The 22,229-nt window shown below is 39.3% G+C and overlaps 1 protein-coding gene across 1 annotated transcript in view; it reads left to right on the top strand.

Moving 5' to 3' along the window:
• The first annotated feature begins 41 nt into the window (after nucleotides 1–41).
• ZMPSTE24 (zinc metallopeptidase STE24) overlaps nucleotides 42–22,229 on the top strand; it is a 42,728-nt gene continuing 20,540 nt past the window's right edge. The window contains exons 1-6 of the mRNA XM_020894093.2: nucleotides 42–289; nucleotides 2,473–2,619; nucleotides 10,288–10,374; nucleotides 15,721–15,837; nucleotides 16,377–16,529; nucleotides 17,819–17,960. Coding sequence (XP_020749752.1) covers nucleotides 167–289; nucleotides 2,473–2,619; nucleotides 10,288–10,374; nucleotides 15,721–15,837; nucleotides 16,377–16,529; nucleotides 17,819–17,960 — 769 coding nt within the window. The 5' untranslated portion in view covers nucleotides 42–166. The remainder of the gene's footprint in view (nucleotides 290–2,472; nucleotides 2,620–10,287; nucleotides 10,375–15,720; nucleotides 15,838–16,376; nucleotides 16,530–17,818; nucleotides 17,961–22,229) is intronic.

Below are 22,229 nucleotides of genomic sequence, written 5' to 3'. Positions count from 1 at the left end.
CTGTGTAACACTGCGGGCTGAGCGGAGAGAATGGGATGGGCGGGGTGTCGGTATAGAGGCGTTCGGGAGGGACGCGTATTGCTGTGACACTGCGGGGACTCTCTGCGGGGACGGGTGTCGGTGTGGCACCAGTGCACGCTGAAGGAGCCGGCGGAACCGGGTGGCCATGGGGTTGTGGGCATTGCTGGACGCGATGTGGGAGATGCCGGCCGAGAAGCGTATCTTCGGGGCCGTGCTGCTCTTCTCCTGGACGGTGTATCTCTGGGAGACCTTCCTAGCACAGCGGCAGGTGAGCCTAGACAGGGCCCACCTGGCCCCGACACCCGGCCTGCCTTCGGCCAGCCTCGTTCTCCACTCCAAGTCCCTGGATGATTGCTGCGGCCACAGCAGCAGCCTTGACCTGATGGGTCCCTATGAGCCTCCTAGCTTGGCCCGATGGCGGGGTAGGCCTTGAGGGAATCTGGTGCTTCAGGATGTTTTCCGCAACGTGGTCATAGGCCCCAGGCCGTTTAGGGCCTGATAAAAGGGGAATCAGGGCTTCCGCCTTGTCAGCCCTGAGCTCTTGTACCTGCCCCACAGCTTCCTGAAGATTCTCGGACCCAGACTTACCTCCTTTATGTTTGGCAGCAACCCATAAGCCTTTAGAAGGAAGGTGCTGAAAGTTTAGAATCACAGGTTCCCAATGACATTTGTGTCTTGTTTAACGGTAGGACTAGGAAAGCCGTTTTCTGAAAATAAAGATTTCTCAGTCCTTCCAAGGACCTGAACTCTTTTCCCTTAAAAAAAGAAACAAGTATGTTGGTTTTTGCCTAAAGAACAGTATTTTCTTAAAAGCATATTTATTGTTTTTGTTCAAACAGTAAAGTAGAAAGTGAAAACTACCTAGTAACAGTTCCCTGGAGATAATCAGAATTAACAGTTTGATGGATTACAGATCTGAAATTTTCTTTTTCTGGCAGCACGGTACTGCTTGAGGGATCTTAGTTTCCCTACTCACCCTGGCAGTGGAAGGGCAGAAGTCCTAACCACTTAACCACCAGGGAATTCCTGAAATGTGAACTTTGAAGTAAGATAGATTTTTAAGTGTAATTGACCAGTCTTTCACTGCTGGTTTTCTTCTATGCTGGCACTGAATTGTCACCTGTGATGGTTAGGAAAACCTTTCCTTTTTTAACTGTTGGAACCTTTTTCTTTAGCATTACTTTCTTTTTCCTCTGCAATTTTTTCCTCTCAGATTGCATTCTATATGAATCTTTAAATCAAAATTTTAAGTTTTCTATGTCATGTCTGGATTCTATCTAGATTTCTTTTTTTTAGTCCGCGATATTCAAAGAGGTGTTAAACTATATAGCACTAGGTTCTCTGACTAAGCTCTTAGGATAGCTTCATTAGTACAGAATCTTGAGGCCTAGAGAAGTACCTTTGCAGAAAGTAAGCACACAGGATCTAGTGTCTAAATTGAAGATGGGGTATTGAACATTTACCTATCTTTAATAATAAGCCTAGTTATGGTAACTACTTTTTGGTAGTCTTCTTTATTCAATTATGCTTTAATGTAATGCCAGTTATCAAGGGTTTGTTAAGGTGTCCAATAATACAGAAAAGCCATTTGTTACAAAACCATTGTATAAAATGCTGTCCATTATATTATTTGGAATCTGTTCCCTCTATTATGTACCATGGGCTGAAATTACTTTTTAGAGTTTGGTATAATAAGTTTCTTTCTTGAAGACCTGATCTGTTTCTGTCGTTTCTCAAATTTCCCTTAATTTGGCTTCTAGAATCAAATTTAATGACTAGCTCCAGTAGCTGTTAATACCCATGGTTAGCATATTTACTTTCTTCTATCCAGAGATTTGTTTTCTGTGTTATAGGGTATATGTTATTCCTGGAATGATTGGTAGCCTTTGTAATGTTACAATTTTGGTTTACCTGTGCAAACTTAAGTGTGATGACAGCTTTGATTTTAATTTCACCTGGTCAACTAGTTTCAGGTTTTCTCCTGTTACTTTCTTCTACCAGTTGTTTTAGTGGTCAGTGTATTTGACCAAATGCAGTATTTGTGCATGTATAGAGCAAATTCTGAAACTCCAATACTTTGGCCACCTCATGCAGAGTTGACTCATTGAAAAAGACCCTGATGCTGGGAGGGACTGGGGGCAGGAGGAGAAGGGGACAACAGAGGCTGAGATGGCTGGATGGCATCACTGACTCGATGGACATGAGTTTGGGTAAACTCTGGGAGTTGGTGATGGACAGGGAGGCCTGGCATCCTGCGATTCATGAAGTTGCAAAGAGTCGGACACGACTGAGCAACTGAACTGAATGGAACTGAGCTGAGAGCAAATTCATCAGGCTTAAGTGGCAAGTTAATGTTATAAGCCAGTCAATGTTTCATTGTAAACAACTATTGTAATAAGTAACAAGTTGACTTAACTGTTTCCTTAAGGTGTTTTCTTCAAAATATTTCAGAGACGGGTATATAAAACTACAACTCATGTACCGCTGGAGTTAGGACAGATCATGGATTCAGAAACATTTGAGAAATCTCGACTGTATCAGCTGGATAAAAGTACTTTCAGCTTCTGGTCAGGACTCTATTCAGAGGTTGAAGGCACTGTGAGTACCTTACTTCTTGGAGAGACAGTCTCTCAAATTATTTAATACCTTGTAATGTTTATTTTCATTTTTGGGTTTTGTGACACAAAAGAGGGTAGGTACCACACCTACAAATCCCAGAATACTTTCTTAACCTTTATTGTTGATAGTAATGAGTGGGAGCAAAAGAGGCAGAAACATAACTGTCTATAAACAGTTGAAAATTGTGGACTGTGGTAACTGTCACCCTGAGGCCATGTATGAAAAAGAACCTTACATTGTAAGCTATTATTGTAACAATTTCAGCTTGTCTTCTTGCTTCACTACTCTAACCCTTTCTCCACATTGCAGCCCAAGGAATCCTGAAGCACAATTCTGATCATGTTATTCTGCATAAAACCTTTTGCTGGCCCACTGTTTCCTTCAGAGTAAAGTCTAAATTTCCTGGCATGATTTAAGAGGTCCTTTTGACTGGGGCATTGGTTACTTGAGCCTCATCTTTTTATTCCTTCCCCCAAATTCTTCCCACTTCTTTATTGTCCATCTCACACCCAGATTGGTTTCTTATGACCTTGAGTCTTTTCACATGCTGGTATCTCTGTCTGGGCTGCCCTTCCTGTCCCCGATCATGTCCACTCTTGCACTGGGGCCTGATTAATCCCTATTCTTTCACTAGAATCCAGCTGAAACATCATCTTTTCTAAGAAATTCTTTAAAATTTCCCCATCCCTCAAGTCTGGGTTAGGCAGCATCCCATTATTATTCCCATCAGAGTACTTACTTGGCACATTGTATTGAATTTGCCTGTTTGGATTACAGACTGGTAGTTCCTTAAAGACAGGGTACTTTAAAGTCTTGTTCATCATTTTATAGCTAGTATCTGACATATAGTAAGCATATAATGCATATTTACTGAGTGAAGTAATGAGTGACAGATAGATTTTACTTAGTAAAACAGGGCCAGTCTTTCTCCATACTAAAAGAAGAGAGGCTATACAGTACCGAGCCGTTTCTCTGTCTTCTTCTTGTGATCTTTCCTGGCCCCTGACCCTGGTACTTTTTTAGCCAATTTTCCTAACTGCCCCTCCACAGATATCTGTATGTCTGTTTCTGTACTGTTTGTGTATATAAAAGTGTGCTTTACACATAAAATGAGTAAGATTTTTTCACGACCGCACCCATAAGACTGATTCTTGGTTTTCCACCCCTGAGAACCATGAACCCTGGAGAAGGAAATGGCAGCCCACTGCAGTATTCTTGCCTGGAAAATCCCATGGACAGAGGAGCCTGACAGGTTATGTCCATGGGATCACAAAGAGTTGGACATGACTGAGCAAGTAAACAGCAGGAGCAATAGAAAGTGCATGCTGTTGAGGTTAAGAGCTGACTGAACTGCAGTGGCTTGAGTTTGAATCTGAGCTCAATCATACTAGCTTTGTGACCTCAAGCAAGTCATTCAGCATTTCTGTGCCTAAAATTTTCCATTAAAATCGTATGGTAATAATAGTTCCTCATTCATATGTTGTTCAGAGGATTGAAAATTATTTAATATATGTAGGATGCTTAGAACAATTCCAGATCCACTGTAAGATGCTCCGTAAGTGTTGTCTATTGTGTTTTTTTATCATCATAGTCATGGTTATCACTGTGCCCCCAGAATTCTTTTATTTACATTTTTATTATTTTTATTTATTTTTTAAAGACAGATCTGCTATTCTTTATCCATTTATAAAACTTAGTTTAAAACTCAGCACCATTCTGTTATTCTGAAATGTGACTCATTCTATGTATCTATCATATATCTAACTGAGCCAAAACACCATACTCTATTTATTTCGTTAGGCACAAAATTAAGTTATAAAACTTAAATTTTATTGACATTTTTAAGAGCTACTATTGATAAATAGTACAATATAGAGTGATATATACTTGAATAGAATCCACAAGTTTATATTCATGAAAAATGGGTATATATTCTTTTTTAAAAAATAGACTAGGCTATTTTTTAGAGCAGTTTTAGGTTGACAGCAAAACTGAGTGAAAAGTACAGACATCCCCATACACCCCGAGCCCCCACATATGTGCAGAACTCTCCTACTGTCCACATCCTGAGTCACAATGACATGTTTGTTTAAATGGATTAACCTACACTGACACATCGCTATCACTCAGAATCCATCATTACATTACCATTGCCCTTGGTGTTTTCCATTCTGTAGGTTTGGACAAAAGTATAATGACAAACATTCACCATTACTGTACCATACAGAATAGTTTCACTGGCCTGTGCTCTGCCCATTCGTCCCTGCCTGCCCTCTCATCCTCAGCGACAACCGATCTTTTTATTATTCCCATAGTTTTATGTTTTCCAGAATGTCATGTAATTGCAGTCTTACAGCTTATAACCTTTTCAGATTGAGTGCCTATTACTTGAGTGCCTATTACTAAGTCTCCTGTTTCTTTTCATGGCTTCATTTTATATTCTTTTTGAGAGAATACTCTGTCATAATTTCTCCAGAACTCTTTTTGATCCCTTAGTATCACTAAGAGAAAGATTCCTAAATTGAAAATAAGGTTTTAGGTACTTTCACTGTAAGCATCTTTGCTGCAAACATTTTCTTCACATAACCAATTGACTGTAAGGCATTTTTGCCATAAAAGATAAAATAATGAAAAATAAGAGAGACATTAAAAAAGACATAATGAAGCATGTAAAATTAATACCAAAATTAAGAAGACATTATTGCAAAATGTAGAACATTTGAATGTATTTAAAATGTGTGTGAATTCATGTCAATACTGTGTAAGAACTAATATTATTTTGTGAATTGTATATAAACATTTTTGTCTTCCAAGTCTTTTGTTCATAGTATTGTATACATTTTTTTCTTGTTGATTTGTTTCATTGTTTAGTATCGCACTTTTTCACTAAAACTTATTCCTTTGTTAAGAGAAGTATTGGTTTATAAATACTAGGATGCATATTTGTAACTGAGCCCTGTATTGCTTTGTTAAAGCCTCTATACTGTATTTTTTTCTGGTGTACTGTAATATGTCCACTGATAGATGTTCCAAAATTCTATGGAAAATATGGGTTCAACTGTGCACCTTTGAGACGCTCAATACCTCTTTCACCTGTGAAGTAGTGTGTTTCAAAGTAAGAAGCCAATTCAGTAAAACCATCAATAACATCACTAACTGCAGGTTATGCTAACTAATTTTAGGCAGTTGAAACCAAACTGTCAACCAGTTGTTTTATCTTTCACAAGAAATTTCACTTACAGCCAGTTTGTTATGCAATGAAAATGTTTGCAGCAACATGTTTAAGGCAAAGAAGCTTACGGCAAAAATACAAACGTGGGAAAGTAATTGAGATTGGCTACCATAATTGTTTAATCAGTTAAAGAAACCAGCTGTTTGTGGCTTTGTTAAATGATTATGGAATTGTCTAGTAAGTCACAAAATTTGCATTGACAAACATGTATTGTTAAGACTAGTATGGTTAGAACCGAGTTGTTAGGAACCTCTCTAATATCCTTAAGAGTATGGAAAATGGCAAAGATTCTGGAAAAGTTAAATCTTGGCATTTTAGAAAAATTAATAAATGGTCTGAAAAATAAAATTATATTGCCTTTTAGGGTACAGAGTGATTCCTAGTAATTAGTCTTTTCAGAATTGACTTTTTATTATATTTTTACTAGTCTAAGCCACGTTTATTTACTGAGATATTGAGGATTAATATTAAAACTCAGTCCCTTCCAGCTAAGCCAGGAAAGGTATACATGTGTGATATATGTGGATTGTATGTGGTTTTGGCTAATTTATCTGAAGCATTTCTTCTATCAGAGACATGGTCCAAGTAGGAAATCTGCCGTCAGATGGAAGTAGAAGGGCAGAATTTAGACACTGTCCTCTTCCCTCATTGATGTTTGATTCTTTGAAATTCATTCACTTGCCCCTACAAGGCCACTATACAATGACAGGGGAAATATTTTCAGTCTCCTCAGCTGTCACATAATCGGTTCTAGGAAAGATGCGTAGTAGCTTGTTTATTATGCTTAGTGGCCATGAGAATGGCTCAGTTTGTTCTAGGAGATGACAGAGGTAGGGAGAATCCATATATAGAATGAGAGACCTTTGTAATGTGCTACGGCTCAAACTAGAAGCTGTACTGATGGGCTAAAGCTGGGAACAGTAACAGTCATCTTCATAATAATTGTATGGGTTGTGATTTTCACTTCATATATTTCTTTTATATTTATTTTTTTGTTTGATGTTTACAACAGTGCTCTGAGGTTCTAGAAGGGCTTCCCAGGTGGCACTAGTAAAGAACTGGCCTGTCATTGCAGCAGACGTAAGAGACACGGGTCCAGTCCCTTGGTCAGGAAGGTCCTCTGGAGGAGGGCATGGCAACCCACTCCAGTATTCTTGCCTGGAGAATCCCCTGGACAGAGGAGCCTGGGGGTACAGTCCATAGGGCCGCACAGAATTGAACATGACTGAAGCGACTTAGCCACACACACATTGAGGTTGAAAGTATATAGGCGTTATTATTCTCTTTTTATGGATGAGAAAGCAAAGGCTCAGAGAAATTAAACAGCTTGACCATATAATGGCCAGGTGACACTCACTGCCAAATGAGAAAATGGAGTTTCAGACTCTGTTCTTCTGAATCTAAAGAAGAAACCATTCTTGAAACTCTTGGGACTGCAACATGGATATAGTAAATTTACCCTTGGGGAATTAGCAAACTATATTTGCCATTAGATAAGAAGCGTTTTATGTTACTTTGAAATCCTGTTCTGTTTGAAAGCAAATTCATTAGTTCCCATTTTGTGTTGATTAAAATTAATTGGTTTGTAAGCTTTGGTTACAAAGGAAAAGTACAAAGATTAAATTAGACTTTTTTTTGCTGTGCTACTTTCTACCCAAGGGAACGTAAGAGGCCCATGTGACCAGTTACAGATGCCACTGCTCACACAAATGTGACAGAGCACCCAGATATGAAATGTCTCCCCTCTCTGAGACAAACTTTCCTGGTATCTCATAGGTGTCACTAAAGAGTCCTCTCAAGAAATGGAATGAAATGGTTGGAGAGTAGAGTAGGGTAGAGTGGAAGAATTTCAAACTAGCTTCTCTAATTTCTGATCACTTCTGAGTGAGCAGTTCATCCTCTTTGAGTCTCATTTTTTCTCCTATTTTAAGATGAGAAGCAGATTGATTAATACCATGTTTCATATGGTTTGTGGCAAGGACTGAGTAAGGTAATATAAATGAAGCAATTAGTACAGTACTCAACACAAAGCAATGACTTAGTCATTGGGTTTCTCTGGGCAAGTTACTTAAACATTTCTGAGTGTCAGTCGCCTTATCAGATAGAGATTACTGTGCTCCCTAGCCTGGCTCCTTTTCAAGACTTTAGTGAAATAATATATGTGAAAGCAGGTAGGTTGACTTGTTTTTCTTGGCATCATTAGTTCTTTTTGAAGGACATCCTGTCTATACAGAGAAACTTTACCGTTGGCTGTGTTTTGTTTTTCATTCCCCAAAGCATGCTAAACAACATTAGCAATAGCTGTTTCCAAATGCATTCAGAGTTCATATTAAAGCTACCCTTGATACTTACTTAAAAGCTGGACTTTTAATCATAGGTGTCCCAGCCTTTTCCCCAAAGCATTATAAATCCTTAATTCTGCATTATTTATTAGTATTGAGAACAGGATGAAGGAAATGCCATTCCAAGTCAATTAGTTCAACAAGTGGAGCATATACCACATAAAATGGTGCCAAAGCATGTCCTCTGGGAAAATAGTTTATATCCAAGATTGAGTTAGTTAAAGTGGAAATGACTGGATGTAGAGTTAAGGGGGCCTTACTTTTAAAAAGCGGTTTATTAAAATAGTGATTTTCAGACTTTGGTTGTACATCACATATAACTGGAGACTGACTCTCGGGCCCCTCTCCCAGTTTCTGATTCTGGTTCTAGGGTGGAGCTGGAGACGTATTTCTAACAGATTCCCAGGCAAGGCTGATGCTGCTGTCCAGAGACCATATTTGAAACCTGTGGTATTATGTCAATCCCCTGCATACTGGTAAAACTCTAAAAGATGGGGACTTCTCTCATGGTCCAGCAGTTAAGAATCTGCCTTGCAGTGCAGGGAATGTGAGTTCGATCCGTGGTTGGGGAACTAAGATCTCACATGCTGCTGGGCAGCTAAGTCCACACAGTATAACTACTGAGCCTGTGTGCCGCAACGAAAGATCCCACGTGCAGCAACTAAGACCTGAGGTAGCCAAATAAATATTTTAAAAAATCTGAAAGATGAATAGATCAAGTATGAGTGAGATAGTGGGGAAAACAGGAATGCTCTAATGGGAGTGTAATTTGGTATAAACGCTTTAGAGAACAGGCTGATGATACCAAATAAAGTTAAAACTCACCATGTATGTATCTAAAAAGATGTAGAGTGTAAAAAGTAAGTTGTAGAATGACAAATACAATATGATCTCATTTATATATATTCTTAAAAGGCATAGGTAAACCATTGTATTAGGCTTTCCTGGTGGCTCCAGTGGTGAAGAATCCTCCTGCCAAGCAGGAGATGCAGGTTTGATCCCTGGGTTGGGAAGATCCCCTGGAGAAGGAAATGGCAACCCACTCTCGTATTCGTGCTTGGGAAATCCCATGGACAGAGTAGCCTAGCAGGCTACAGTCCATGGGGTCAGACAGAGTCGGACATGACTTAGCAACAAAACGATACCAGTAGCGCCAAACCGCTATGTTATTTATGGATATATAAATGGAAAGTGGGTTGGAAGGACACCTGTGCAATATATAATAATGCCCCAAACTCTCAAAGCCACAAGGAACCATGTCTGAATGGATGGGAATATTGTGCTTCTAACCAAGGAGTGTCATCATTGTGTTTCCAAGGCTCCATGGGTGAAGAAACAATATGTTGACGACTCTGGCCAAAGTGCTTCCACAGACTTGGTATTTGTTGTGAGAAGCTGTGTTTCGGAAGCATATATCCTTTTCACATTTTAAGAGCTGCTCCCTCATTCATATGTCCTGTTGGTTTGGTGGATATCTCTGTTCTCTTTATCTGCTCAAGACAAAGGGTGGTGCTGAGAAAGGGGCCTACTCCTGTGAAACCCTGATTCCCACCTCAGGATTCACTTTTTTCCTTATTGAAAGATGACTCTGATAGCCTATTCTGTCCCCAGGTTTGGTAGGTGGACATGTTTAGTTACACCAATACTAATACTTTGTCCTAACCGAGAGAGCTGTTTCCTTTCAAGGAGAAGCCAGTTATGGAGCCCTAGAGCCCAGCTTAAATCCCATTTCTGTCACTCATAGGATTTTTGATAAGTTGACTCAGTCATTCTAAGCTTAGTTCCTGATTCTTAAGGTCTTTTGTGGTCTTTTGACAACAGTTTTTTTTTTTCTCTCTCTCTAAACAGCTTTATTGAGATAAAATAACATATACAATTCATCCATATAAAATGTATAGGCAGAAAACTTTTGCTTAACAGTCTAACCTTAGTATATCAGTTGGTTTGTATTTGTCTAAATGTGTATTTTATCCTAAATAAGATAGATCGATCTCTCTCTTTTTTTTTAACATACTCTCATATGGTAGTTTCTAGTACTGCTTAAATGTGACCAACATATGCTTTGTTTTACAGCTTATTCTTCTCTTTGGAGGAATTCCGTACCTCTGGAGACTCTCTGGGCGCTTCTGTGGTTATGCTGGCTTTGGACCAGAGTATGAGGTATGTCATTCATTAGCATATATTTTCAGTCTTTTCTTCTTCCTTGGCCAGCTTTCTACTCAAGTTAATTTTTTGGCATCTACCTAATGAAGGCTTCTCTGTGTAGTTCTCATCCACTTATGTTAAGATAATGCACATTACTGTAGTAAACTCCTGAATTTCAATGGTTTATCACAGTAGTTTATTTCTCAATCACATAATAGTCCAGTGTGAGTATTTTGGGAGTCAACAGGTGACATCCTTTTTTGTGGTAAGCCAGAGACCCAGTCTTTTCTTATATGGCTCTGCCATTCCCTAAGTTCCCCTATGTTCTCTGCATCCAACAGGCAAAAGGAATGAGAGGGTTGAGAAAGTGCATCCCCTTCTTAACTCCCTTGGCTCCGAAGTGATACCTGTCCTTGGCATTCACATTTCACTGGTGAACCAGTCACTTAGTCTCAGATGCAAGGGAGCTAGGTAATGTAGCCTCTGGGTAGGCATCTGATTCTTAGAAACCACTCTGTGCAATCAGTGAAAAGTGAAGTATGAATTTTGTTGAACTTAATGCTAAGCAAATCACTGTGATACACATGTATCAAATATATCTCCTAGTATCTCCACTGAGCTCCTTGAGTTGGCGGCCCACTCTTCTGGGAATTCTAGGAACAATGTTGGAATCAAAGCCTTAGATCTGAGACTTTGCCTGTAGTGGATGCTGGGACACTGTTTTTGACTTTTTCTCAGTAATTAGTCTGTTCTCTCCTTCCTGTTTATTTGAAATGATGCATCTCTTCAACGTGACATGTGTAGGTACCTTGGGCTTTAATTCAGCTCATACCGAGTCACTTTTTGTATACCATTTTCTAAGGAAGCCAAACTCTTTTAAGACCTCTTCTTCCTGTGATATCGCTGTGTCTTTGTAGACATGTCCTGACCTGCCATTGCACTATTGCTGTTTGCTTGCTTGTTCTCTGCATTGTTTTGTAAACAGTTTAAGGTGGTTTTCTGTAGACATGACTGGTTCCTAAGAGGCCTTCTTTGACCACTATCAGCTAAAATAGCATCCCCCTGTCACTCTTTAGTGAAGCACATCACCTTATTTTATTTTCTGTACAAATGCGTTTACCACTGTCTGCATTTATCTTTGCTGTCTGAGCCACCAGGGAAGCCCTCCGTTTATCTTGTTGTTTATTTGTTTACTTCTGATCTATCACCCGGACAAAACTTTTAGGTTATAAGGGGACAGAGATCTTCCATATTTTCTTCACTGATGGGACTTGTGCCTAGAACAATGCTAGTCACAGAGTAGGTACTTCATAAATATTTGTTGAGTTAATGAACCCAATCTATATACATACATATAAAAATATTCCTTACCTTAACAGGAAGTTTTTTATATAATGTTCTTAGATGTTATCTTTGCATTTAACAATGTTTTAGAGCTCTCTTTCTGTCTGTGTATATAGATCTTCATTTTCTTTGATGGGTACATGGTACTGGCAGCAGTCCTCACTCTGCACCATTCTGATATACACACATTTCAGTTTCCCTGGTTTAGTTAATAACACCAGCGCCTCAGCAGTTTCAAATTTCACTTACCAAAATATGTTATATGTGTAACTGCATAAAGTACAAGTTCCCTGCTAGCTCTTCAGTTCATAAATCGCTGTGCAAATAACAGATGCTCATACAGTGACTGATCACATCACTCTTTTCAAATTCTGCCAGTGACTGGTCACTGCCCAGCTGCTGCTCAGTGATTCAGAGTGTGCAGTTGTCTTGTCTCCTGTCTCCCAGCTATGAACCCACGTGATATTTTACAAAGATGGATCATTGAAAGAGGGAATTGGCCAACAAAGATGAAAGTATAGGGACTTCTCTGGTGGCCCAGTGGTTAAGAGTCTGCCTTCCAATGCAGGGGACGTGGGTTCCATCCCTGCTCCGGGAACATCTCACGTGCCGCAAAGCAGCTCAGCCTGTGCGTGACATGACTGGAGAGCCGCTGTGCTCTGAAGCCCATGTGCTACAGCTGGAGAGGAGCCTGCAGGCTGCAGCAGAGAGCCTGTGTACCACAGCTAAGACCCGACGCAGCCAGATGAATAAATACTTAAAAAGAAAGTAAAGACATGAAAGATGATAACATTGGTATTAAAATTCACATCTAATGTTCATGGGATAGAGGAAGTAGCTGACCAAATTCCTACCTGATACAGCTCTTCTTGGTTTATGTTTTTTCATAGTGTATGAAGTACTAAAATGCCTCTTTCTTGGGTCCCAACAGTACTTATTATATACATGATATTCTTATTTTTGCCAGTTGGACAGGGAGAAAATATTATTGTACTATTATTTCATATAACTTATTGTTGAATGGAAAAGTCAGTAATGAAGCAGCATATGAAAGTAAAAGTATGTGTGAATATCCATACAGATTTTTCATATAACTAGTGTCCTAGTGATGAATATTTAAGTTGGTTCAATTTTTCTTGATTGAATATAGAGGTGTCCATTGTTGTAGACAGGTTTCACATCTATAAGAAACCTGAACTAGTACATACCAAAATTCAAAAAGTAGTTTCCTCTGGAGAGAATTTTGGCAATTTTTATTTCCTTATTTTTGCTTATCTCTTAAGAAAATTCAGTAATGAGCATGTACTTCTTATATAATGAAAACCAAATTCTTCACTAAAAAAAGAAGAGAACAAAGTGGACCTCAACCTATCCTTAGGCATAGGTAGTGTGTTTTTTGGCAGGACTTTCTGCTTTCCAGGATTCCCTGATAGCTCAGTTGGTAAAGAATCTGCCTGCATTGTGGGAGACCTGGGTTCGATCCCTGGGATGGGAAGATCCCCTGGAGAAGGGAAAGGTTATCCACTCCAGTAAACTGGCCTAGAGAATTCCATGGACTGGATAGTCCAGGGGGTTGCAAAGAGTCAGACACGACTGAGTGACTTGCACTCACTTTTCTGCTTTCCAGAATACCAACAAGTGGTCTCACAATTAGTGTCCTTACTTTTTGACGGTGAGATTTGGCCCAGCCTTTTCCAGCAAGTGCTCAACTTAAAGACTCAGAATGCTCCAGAGTTCTGTTGCCATATTGTGAATATGAGCTGGAATGAGTAGGTTCATCTCAGACAAGAGGTGAAGTGTGCCATCAGGCCATTTTGGCCTGGATCACTCCACCCTCACAGCACAGGACTTTATAATACTCTGTCTGGAACCTTAAGTTATTCACTTATGGGGCTATAGCCCAGATCTTTTTGCCTTTGAGAGGCTATAAGTCAAAACCCTTTCCCCTCACTGCCCAGTAGATCTTGTTTCTAAGATATTTTCTCCTTTCTGAGTTAGAATTAGGGTTCTTCTGAGAAAAGGTCCTGGGCATTTGTGTATTCTCCAGTTTTCCCAATGTGACTGTCACACCTCCGTTTTTCACTAGAGTATTAATATCTTCCTTAACTCAATCATCTTCCTTAAATAGTAGCTTACAGTTATCTGTTAGAAGTAGAAGGGTCTTAGAAAAGAGTAGTGAAAAGTAGCATTTCGGGATTGGATTATGAAAATCGTTAAAAGCGTAATGAGTTTGCAGTCTTTTAGAGCCATTACGAGTTTTCCAAGTAGAGAAGTGGCATTTTAGATTCATCTGGTGCGTATGTAGGATGGATTGGAAGGGGAGGGATTGATAACAGGCAGGGGATGGTGCCGGCTGTTTTAGTGTTTAAGGCAAAATAATTTAAAACACCCTTGGAATCTTAGTGTCTAAGGGGGAAATAAGCTCAGTGATTAGGGAATTAGACTTATTAATTAATTAATTATTTGACTACATCACACGTGGGATCTTTGTTGCAGCACCCAGACTCTCTAGTTGTGGCACATGGGCTCTGGAGCTTGTGGGCTTCAGAAGTTGCAGCAAGCATACCCTATACCAAGATTACATTATGCTCTATTATTTAATATGGTTATATTTTTTGAAGATGGGATTCTGACTCGGTAATTTTGAAGAAGGTCCTGGAATCTGTTTTTGTCTGTTTTTTTAAAAAGTATCTCATATTCCATTTGGGGACAAATGCTGAAATAAATCACCTGCCTGTTGTAGCCAAATTTCCTTTCTTCCCATTCCCTTCTCCCTTTTTCTGTGCTTAGAAACATAGTGGCTGCATCTTCACTACCAAATCAAATATGCTTTGGTGGTATGCTCCCATTTAAAAGAATTCAGTTTTAGGGGCTTCCCTGGTGGCACATTGGATAAGAATCTGCCTGCCAATGCAGGAGACACAGGTTTGATCCTAGTCCAGGAAGATCCCACATGCCTTGGGGTAACTAAGCCCGTGTGCTGCAACTATTGAGCCTGTACTCTAGAGCCAGTGAGCTGCAACTGCTGATCTACTGGCCGCAGCTGCTGAAGCCTGCAAGCCCTATAGCCTGTGCTCCACAGGAGAAGCCACTGCATCGAGAAGCCTACACACCGCAACTGGAGAGTAGCCTGTGCTCACAGCAACTAGAGAAAAACCCATACATCAGTGAAGACCCAGCACAGCAAAAAATTAATTGATTTTTTTTTAAAAAAGAAAGAATTCAGTTGTCCGCTGCGGAGTAAGAGGGAGAGTGATAATGTGGTGGGAGGGAAGGAGAGGGTTCTGTTTGCTTCATTGCCCTTTCCCCCTCCCTACAAGTCCCTTTATGCTAATTAGCCATTGTCCTCCACTATCATAGGAAAGTGTTTGTGAAGAAAAATGAGGCAGTTCTCAGCTTTTGCTTTCCTAAGGATCTGTTGTAAAGGCAATGAAAGGAATCCTTGAGAACAATTGTCTCTTGGATTTGGGCTCTGTGAAAGTTTCAGCACACTCTGCCCCACCTGCCCTGGCCCAGCTTTTCTGATGCTCCATTATGTTTCTCTGCCTGGTCCCAACCAGGCACATCATCTTGTCATCTTTCACTTTCAGGACGCTCTTTTCTTTCTCCTTGCTTTTTCAAATTGTGTGGAATTCCTCTTTGTCTTTTCTGTTCCACTAATTTATCTCTTTCTTCAGAGTAGCACTCCAAGTCTCATCAGCTTTGTAAACCTCTTGAATTCATTAGTGTATGTGGCTTCTCTCATTTTTAAGTTCTTTTAATCATTTTGTCTGTATGACTTCAAGTTAACTTTCATATGGTGCTCGTGTAATTAAAGAGGTATTTTATTGCCTCCCTATCTTACAAATAAGCCCTGAGGGTGGAGGTGATGTTTTAGACCTTGTGTCACCCATAGAATCAAGCACATTGCTTGAGTTATAGTAAGTACTTAGTGTATACTCATTGATTTGTTCCCTAGTAATTTGTTTGAAGAATGAATTAATATTTAAAAACTGCCTTTTTTTCTCTTGTGTTTAGATCAGTCAGTCCTTGGTGTTTCTGCTGTTGGCTACACTTTTCAGTGCATTGACTGGTTTGCCATGGAGTCTTTATAATACTTTCGTGATAGAAGAAAAACATGGTTTTAATCAACAGGTAAAATAGAGAATGCAAATGTTGTCTTTTCAGTGTGAAGATCTTTTGTGCTTTTGTCCTCTGCTAGTAGTAATTAAAATATAATTTGCTATTTTGGAGAAGGAAATGGCAACCCACTCCAGTATTCTTACCTGGAGAATCCCATGGACAGAGAAACCTGCCAGGCTATAGTCCATGGGGTCACAAAGAGTCGGACACGACTGAGTGACTAACAACAACAACAATTTGCTATTTTAGAGCATGAATTAATCTAGAAAAAAGGAACTGCAGATATGGTAAAGATCATAGTTTAAGGTCTTGCCATAAATTCTTTTACTACTAACGTCTAGTGTTTTTCAGCTAATAACGTTTAAATAAGTTTATTTTAAACTGTAAAATGCAAGGCATTGACTTACTGTCTTAGGCTACCTGTTATTATATAGTCTTTATATGACTGCCTTTTCATTTTTAAAATCGCTTTAATGATATATCCTTTGCTATTCACTCATTATTTTAAAAGCAGTTTCTTAGTTTCTTATGATGACTTTTTATTTTTTCAGACTTTGGGGTTCTTCATGAAAGATGCGATCAAGAAATTTGTTGTGACTCAGTGCATTTTATTACCTGTATCTTCACTTCTACTTTACATTATTAAAATTGGGGGAGACTATTTTTTTATTTATGCCTGGCTGTTCACGCTAGTTGTATCTCTGGTGAGTGAAATCTTTGTTTTGATTTTCTTTTACAAAGTGTACCTTGGTGAGATAACTGTGACTTAGCATCTATACGGTTCTTAAGAAGCAGAAGAAATATAAATAGGTGCTCATATAAATTCCCCTTTTGTTTTCTGCTTTTAGCTATAGAAATAGGAGAGCTGACTCTGACCATAGATTTTCTTCTCCTTATACTGACTCTTACAGATTCTAGAAGCTAGTTGTTAGTTACTTTTAATTATCCAGTTGTCAGGCAGTTTGGGGCTGTGCATTTGTGAGTTTCCACCAGAGTGATGACTGACAATTTTGATGACCCTTGACTGAGCTCCAGTGTCTAAAAACCGTCGATATTTTGAAGAGAGAACAGATATAAATGGGATGAGAAGAAGAAAGCATAACTGTATTTGCTTTCTTCTGTCCTCCTTCCCCCCCTTTCCCTTCCTCCTCCTTCCCTTTCCCACTACCTCTTCTTCCCCGTCCCCTGTGCCCGTCCCTTCTCCCTGTCTCCTCCCTTCTCTCCCCTGCAGCTCCCTTTTCTTCCTTCTCATCCTCCTCCCTCCCCTTCTTCCTCTCCTCTCCCTCGTGATCCCTGCCTCACGTCTTCTTTTCCTCTTCTCTTTCCCAAATTCTAAACTGCTTCATGGTACAAACACTACGTACAACAGAATCAAAGTGGTCTATTAACAGCCCCTAGAAAATGCCACCTATCAGCTGCACTCATGATGAGGTTACTATGGTGCTCATTGCTTCATTCTCAGCTAGTGGATTATAACTGCAAAACGGGTGTTAGTTGGACTTACAAATATATGTTGTATGGCTAATTGAAGTGAGAGGAGAGAGAGCACAAGAAATGCTCCCAAAATGCTTAAAGAAGTGCTGTTTCAGCCAGTGTGTACACTTGTGAACTGCAGGTCATTAGTGTTAGCAGGCAAATTAAGCTCTAGTAGTTCTTTTTTTAGCGAACACTTCAAGTCTATTATGATTACCCTGAAAGAATTCCAAGTTATGATGGGCTTATGAAGTGTCAGAAATACCCAAGATAGTTTTGAGCAGACCATTTGTCTTCTTAATTATTATCATCTAGGGACTACTCATTTTGATTTATTTCATCAAACACATATTAAGTGCTTACTGTCCGATACTATTTGGGGCTGGGAATACCAGAACAAATAAGATAAGGTCCCTGCTTTCAGGGCTTGGAATTACATAATTGTTTTTGTATTGAATTTGTATAATGAGTTGTTTCTCTTTAAGGACATAATCAGGTCGATCTAACATTTGCTTTTCAGGTGCTTGTCACCATCTATGCTGATTACATTGCCCCTTTATTTGACAAATTCACCCCTCTTCCTGAGGGAAAGCTGAAACAAGAAATCGAAGTCATGGCGAAGAGTATTGACTTCCCTTTGACTAAGGTGTATGTTGTTGAAGGTAAGGCTCCCTGGGGTAAGAAGGTTTTATTTGAGTAATTTGTTTTAGTTGAGTATTTTATTCTTAAAACTTTAATAAAAGAGCACATCAGTTGGTTTTGAGGGGTGGGTGGGTGTTTTTGTCCTTTAAAGAGTAGGATTTTCCGTCTTGGCTCTTGAAGATTTATAAGAATTGATAACTTAGTCCAGGGATAGAAACTGGTGGCCTGATGCCAACTCCTGCTCTTACCTCTAGCTTCATTTGTTTGGCTTTACAGTATTGTTAATTCTGGGCCAAGGCCTTTTTCGGTCCTTGTTATGTCATGATACTAGACTGATTTATTCACTTCTGTTACCTACCTGGCTTCTTTAGGTAATTGAATTGGACTCTTGCTTTGTCAGATTCCGTTTGGCACTGGTTTGGGGGCTTGGAAACAAAACCAGTGTTATTGGCTTTATCTCCCCCAAGAAGACTTCCAGTGTTCTGCTAGACTCTGATTTCACCTGCAAATTACCCAAGGCTGGTACCACTGAATACTTTATATTAGTTATATTCTGCTTTTCTGATGATTACTTTTGAGAGTTAAGCTATCTATGTTAGCTTGTGTAAGACTACTAAAGTCTCAAGGAGTCTTTCATCAAGGAAAGCTGAGTTATCAGTAACCAGAAGAGTAAAGAAATCTTAGACATTTGGTGGCCAACTGAAGGCACAATTGGAACATGTCTTTGGGGAAATGGTAGAAAAATAAGCCAGTGCATACTACTTCTTTAGCCTCTGAGATTATTATTCTTTTAATTAATATTAAACCAGTAGCACAATGATGAGTGTAGTAGAACAATCTCTGAGGCACTTTTACTGAGGGAGCAACCTAAGTTGCTGATCACTTAAGTTATAATCAGAAAATGTGAATGCTAATTCTATGACAATACAGGTAATTAAGAAGATATGTGAAATATACTGTCAGTACTATATGATGTTAGCTGAAATAGAGAAGACTTTATGGACGGTTATATGGGACTTTGTGGGGAAAATCAAGATTTGAGTAGGTGGGGATAGCATTTCAGAGGTCAGGTTGTAGAGCCAATAGGCTTGGATTTAAATTCTAGTTCTATCACACAGTCCCTTTTTGACTTTGGGGAACTTACCTCTGCTAAGCAGAAGTTACTCATCTGTAATGCATATTTTTGTTAATAATGGTGACAATCCTCAAAAATATTTTGAGTGAATGAATGTTGTCACTAACAGCAACACATATTATGGATTTGTAAACTGAAAGGAAAAACCAAGTGAAAAACTAATATTCTTGATCAGAAAATATCAGGGAGCAAGCACTGCACAGAGAATTAAACTGGTATGAAGTGACGAAGAATGGCTGTGTAGATACTTTAGATTAGGTCATTAGACAAGACTTCTCCGAGCAAATGAATTTAAACTGAGATCTGAAGGAAGGAGCCATCCATGGGGAGACTATCCAGAGCTTGGTATCTTTAAGAAACAGAAAAAAGTCCAGTGTGGCTGCCACATGGCAGGAAAGTGTTTTGACATAAAATCTGAGACATAGGCTAGAGTCAGACCATACAGGCCTTTATAAATCAGGGTGAGAATCTTGAATTTTCAGTCCACAGATAAGCTGTGGAAGGTTTTAGGCAGGAAAGTGCCATGGCCTGGGTTTTTACTTTGTGACCTATCTCAGGTTGCCATATAGAGAAGGTGGTAGGGAGGTGAGAGGAGAAGCAGGGTGAGCAGTTAAGAGGCTGGTGCCGTTCCGGAGAGGAGGTTAATTAGGCCAGAGCAGTCTGTCCTGAGGGCTCAGGGGTAGAGAATCCACCTTCCAGCCTGGGAGACCTGGGCTCCATCCCTGGATCAGAAGATTCCCTGGAGGAAGAAGCAGCAGCCCACTCCAGTATACTTGCCTCGGAAATCCCATGGACAGAGGAGCCTGGTGGGCTACAGTCCATGGGGTTGCAAAGAATTGGACACAATTTAGCGACTGAACCACAACAACAGTAGTAATTGATGGAGAGAAGTGGGTGTATCAAGGATGTGTTTTAGAGGTAGGGTTGATGGAATTTGATAATAGATGACATGTAAAAGAATAAGGGAGCTAGAGACCTTAAAGATAATGACTTAGATTTTTGGCCTAAGCAGTTAGATAAATGGTAGGCTACTGAGATGGGAGAAAACTGGGAGAAGAACAAGTGTGTGAGTTGGAGTTCTGTTAGGTGTGTTATAATTTGAGATACCTATTGAATATCATACTGGAGTTCTACAAGCAAGTCAGCCATAGAAACCAACTATGGCTAATTTAACATGAAAAATTCCTTTTGAAACAATATTTGATAACTCACAAGGTCACAGGAAAGTTAAATTTGCCAAACTTGGGAAATGGGCTCTTCACTGGGAGACTAGGAACTCAGAATCACCCTGAAGAACCAGTCTGGTGAGGACACTGATGTTGGAGTTTAGCATTTACATCTCTAACATCCCTCCCACTAGTACCTGCAGAATTAATTTCTCACTGCCCTGCTTCCTCGTGTAATTAGCTACTATTCAGAGTCCCCAGTGGGTGCATCTGATGGACTGGGCCAGGGCACTGGGCTAGCTGTCAGGAGTGCTGGGGAAGCAGATATCTAGCTTTTTTGGATTTCTTAAATGAGAAGCAGTCTCTCACAAGTCTTGCATGATGCTAAATTCCCTTAACTCTGCAAGGGGATTCGAATACTGGTCAGGGAAAAAATGACATGTGAGAATATAAACAGGAAAGATGTACTATAGACATTCTTGTGGAGATGTAAGCATGTCAACTCTGGGTGACTCCAGAGTTCTAGGGAGAGGCCAGGGCTGGATATAGTGGTCTGGAAAGTATCTGGTGTGTAGATACTTCCATGGATGAGGGCGTTCAGAGAAGAGAAGGGGGCTCAGGTCAGGGTCAGCAGAGGGGGAAGAGTGGGCAAAGGAGGCTGAGGAGGAGAGACCACTGAGGTAGGAAGAAAATGAGGAGAAGATGGTGTTTCTTCTGGGATAAGAGAAAAAAGTGTTTCAAGGAGGGAATGGTCAATTGTGTCAGATGCTGCTGAGAGGTTGATTAAGATAAGACATCATAAAAAAAAGATGAAGAGACAGCCGGCAGTGCCGTATAGTCACATAGGACATTTTTGTGTTCAGAATTCTCAGATACATTACTTCATACCTCAAATGGTTCGATAAATCTATTCAGTAAACAAGCATTATTGAATAAATGCTACATGCAAGGCACAGTGATACAAGAGCTTATTGTCTTAAACTTTAGTGAGTATAACAATTCCCTGGAAAATCTGTTAAAAGGTTCCTTGGCCCTGTTCCCAGACATTTTGACTTATTGGATATTTCTTCTGTTTACATCTAACAAGTACCTGTAGGTGATTTTGGTGTAGGCATTCTTTGGGCCATACTTTGAGATCCCTGGGCCAGTGGGAGATACTAAGACATTAATTTCGTTTTGCTTATCTGCCTACTTCCATAGATAATTTCAGGTAACTTCTAAGAAATATTTTTAAATTAATTAAAAAATTTGAAAAAATAGGAATGAGATAGAAATACAAGATACAGATACACAACTTTGCAGATACACAACTTTGCAGATGCTAAGATCCTATATCACTGATAAAATTGGACCACATGTTTGACTCTTAACTTCCAGGCAATCAAACCAAAAAGTGCTAGCCTCATATCATAAACAGGAAAATAAAGCTTAAAGAAATTAAGAAAATTTCTTGCATTTATATGAATAATACATGGCAGAGTCAAGATTTGAACTTAAAGTTTATCATTAACCAATTAATTCACTGCACATGGCAGAACATAAAATATAATGAAAATAAAGAAAAATATAAAGAAGAAAATAAATATCAACCATAGTTTAGCTGTTGTTAGCCACTGCTAAAAATTTAGGGCTTTTTTTTTTTCCAGTTGATTTTAATATAGTTTTAATTTTTTCTGATTAAATAAGTATACTTACTTTAAAAGCTTTGGAAGAGAAGAAAGTATAAAGGAGGGAGCAAAAATCCATGTTTCTATAAGCCAGTAATAAACACTTCAGTATTTTAATATATTTCTTAATAAGCTTCTGTTAGGCTTTTCTATTTACATGTACATTTTTTCACAACAGTAATGGAACTTTGTATACATGAGGTTTTATATCCTTTTCAGTATGTTGGTGAGCTTTTCCTATCTTGTTAAAATATTTCAATAGTATAGTTTTTTTCTGGCTGCTTAAAATTCCAACTCATAGCTTTATCATAATTGAATCAT

This window comes from Odocoileus virginianus, chromosome 5 (genome assembly GCF_023699985.2).
Source record: "Odocoileus virginianus isolate 20LAN1187 ecotype Illinois chromosome 5, Ovbor_1.2, whole genome shotgun sequence".
Lineage (NCBI taxonomy): Eukaryota > Metazoa > Chordata > Mammalia > Artiodactyla > Cervidae > Odocoileus > Odocoileus virginianus.
Note: the sequence above shows the minus strand (reverse complement) of the source record. Positions and strands in the feature narration are given on the sequence as shown.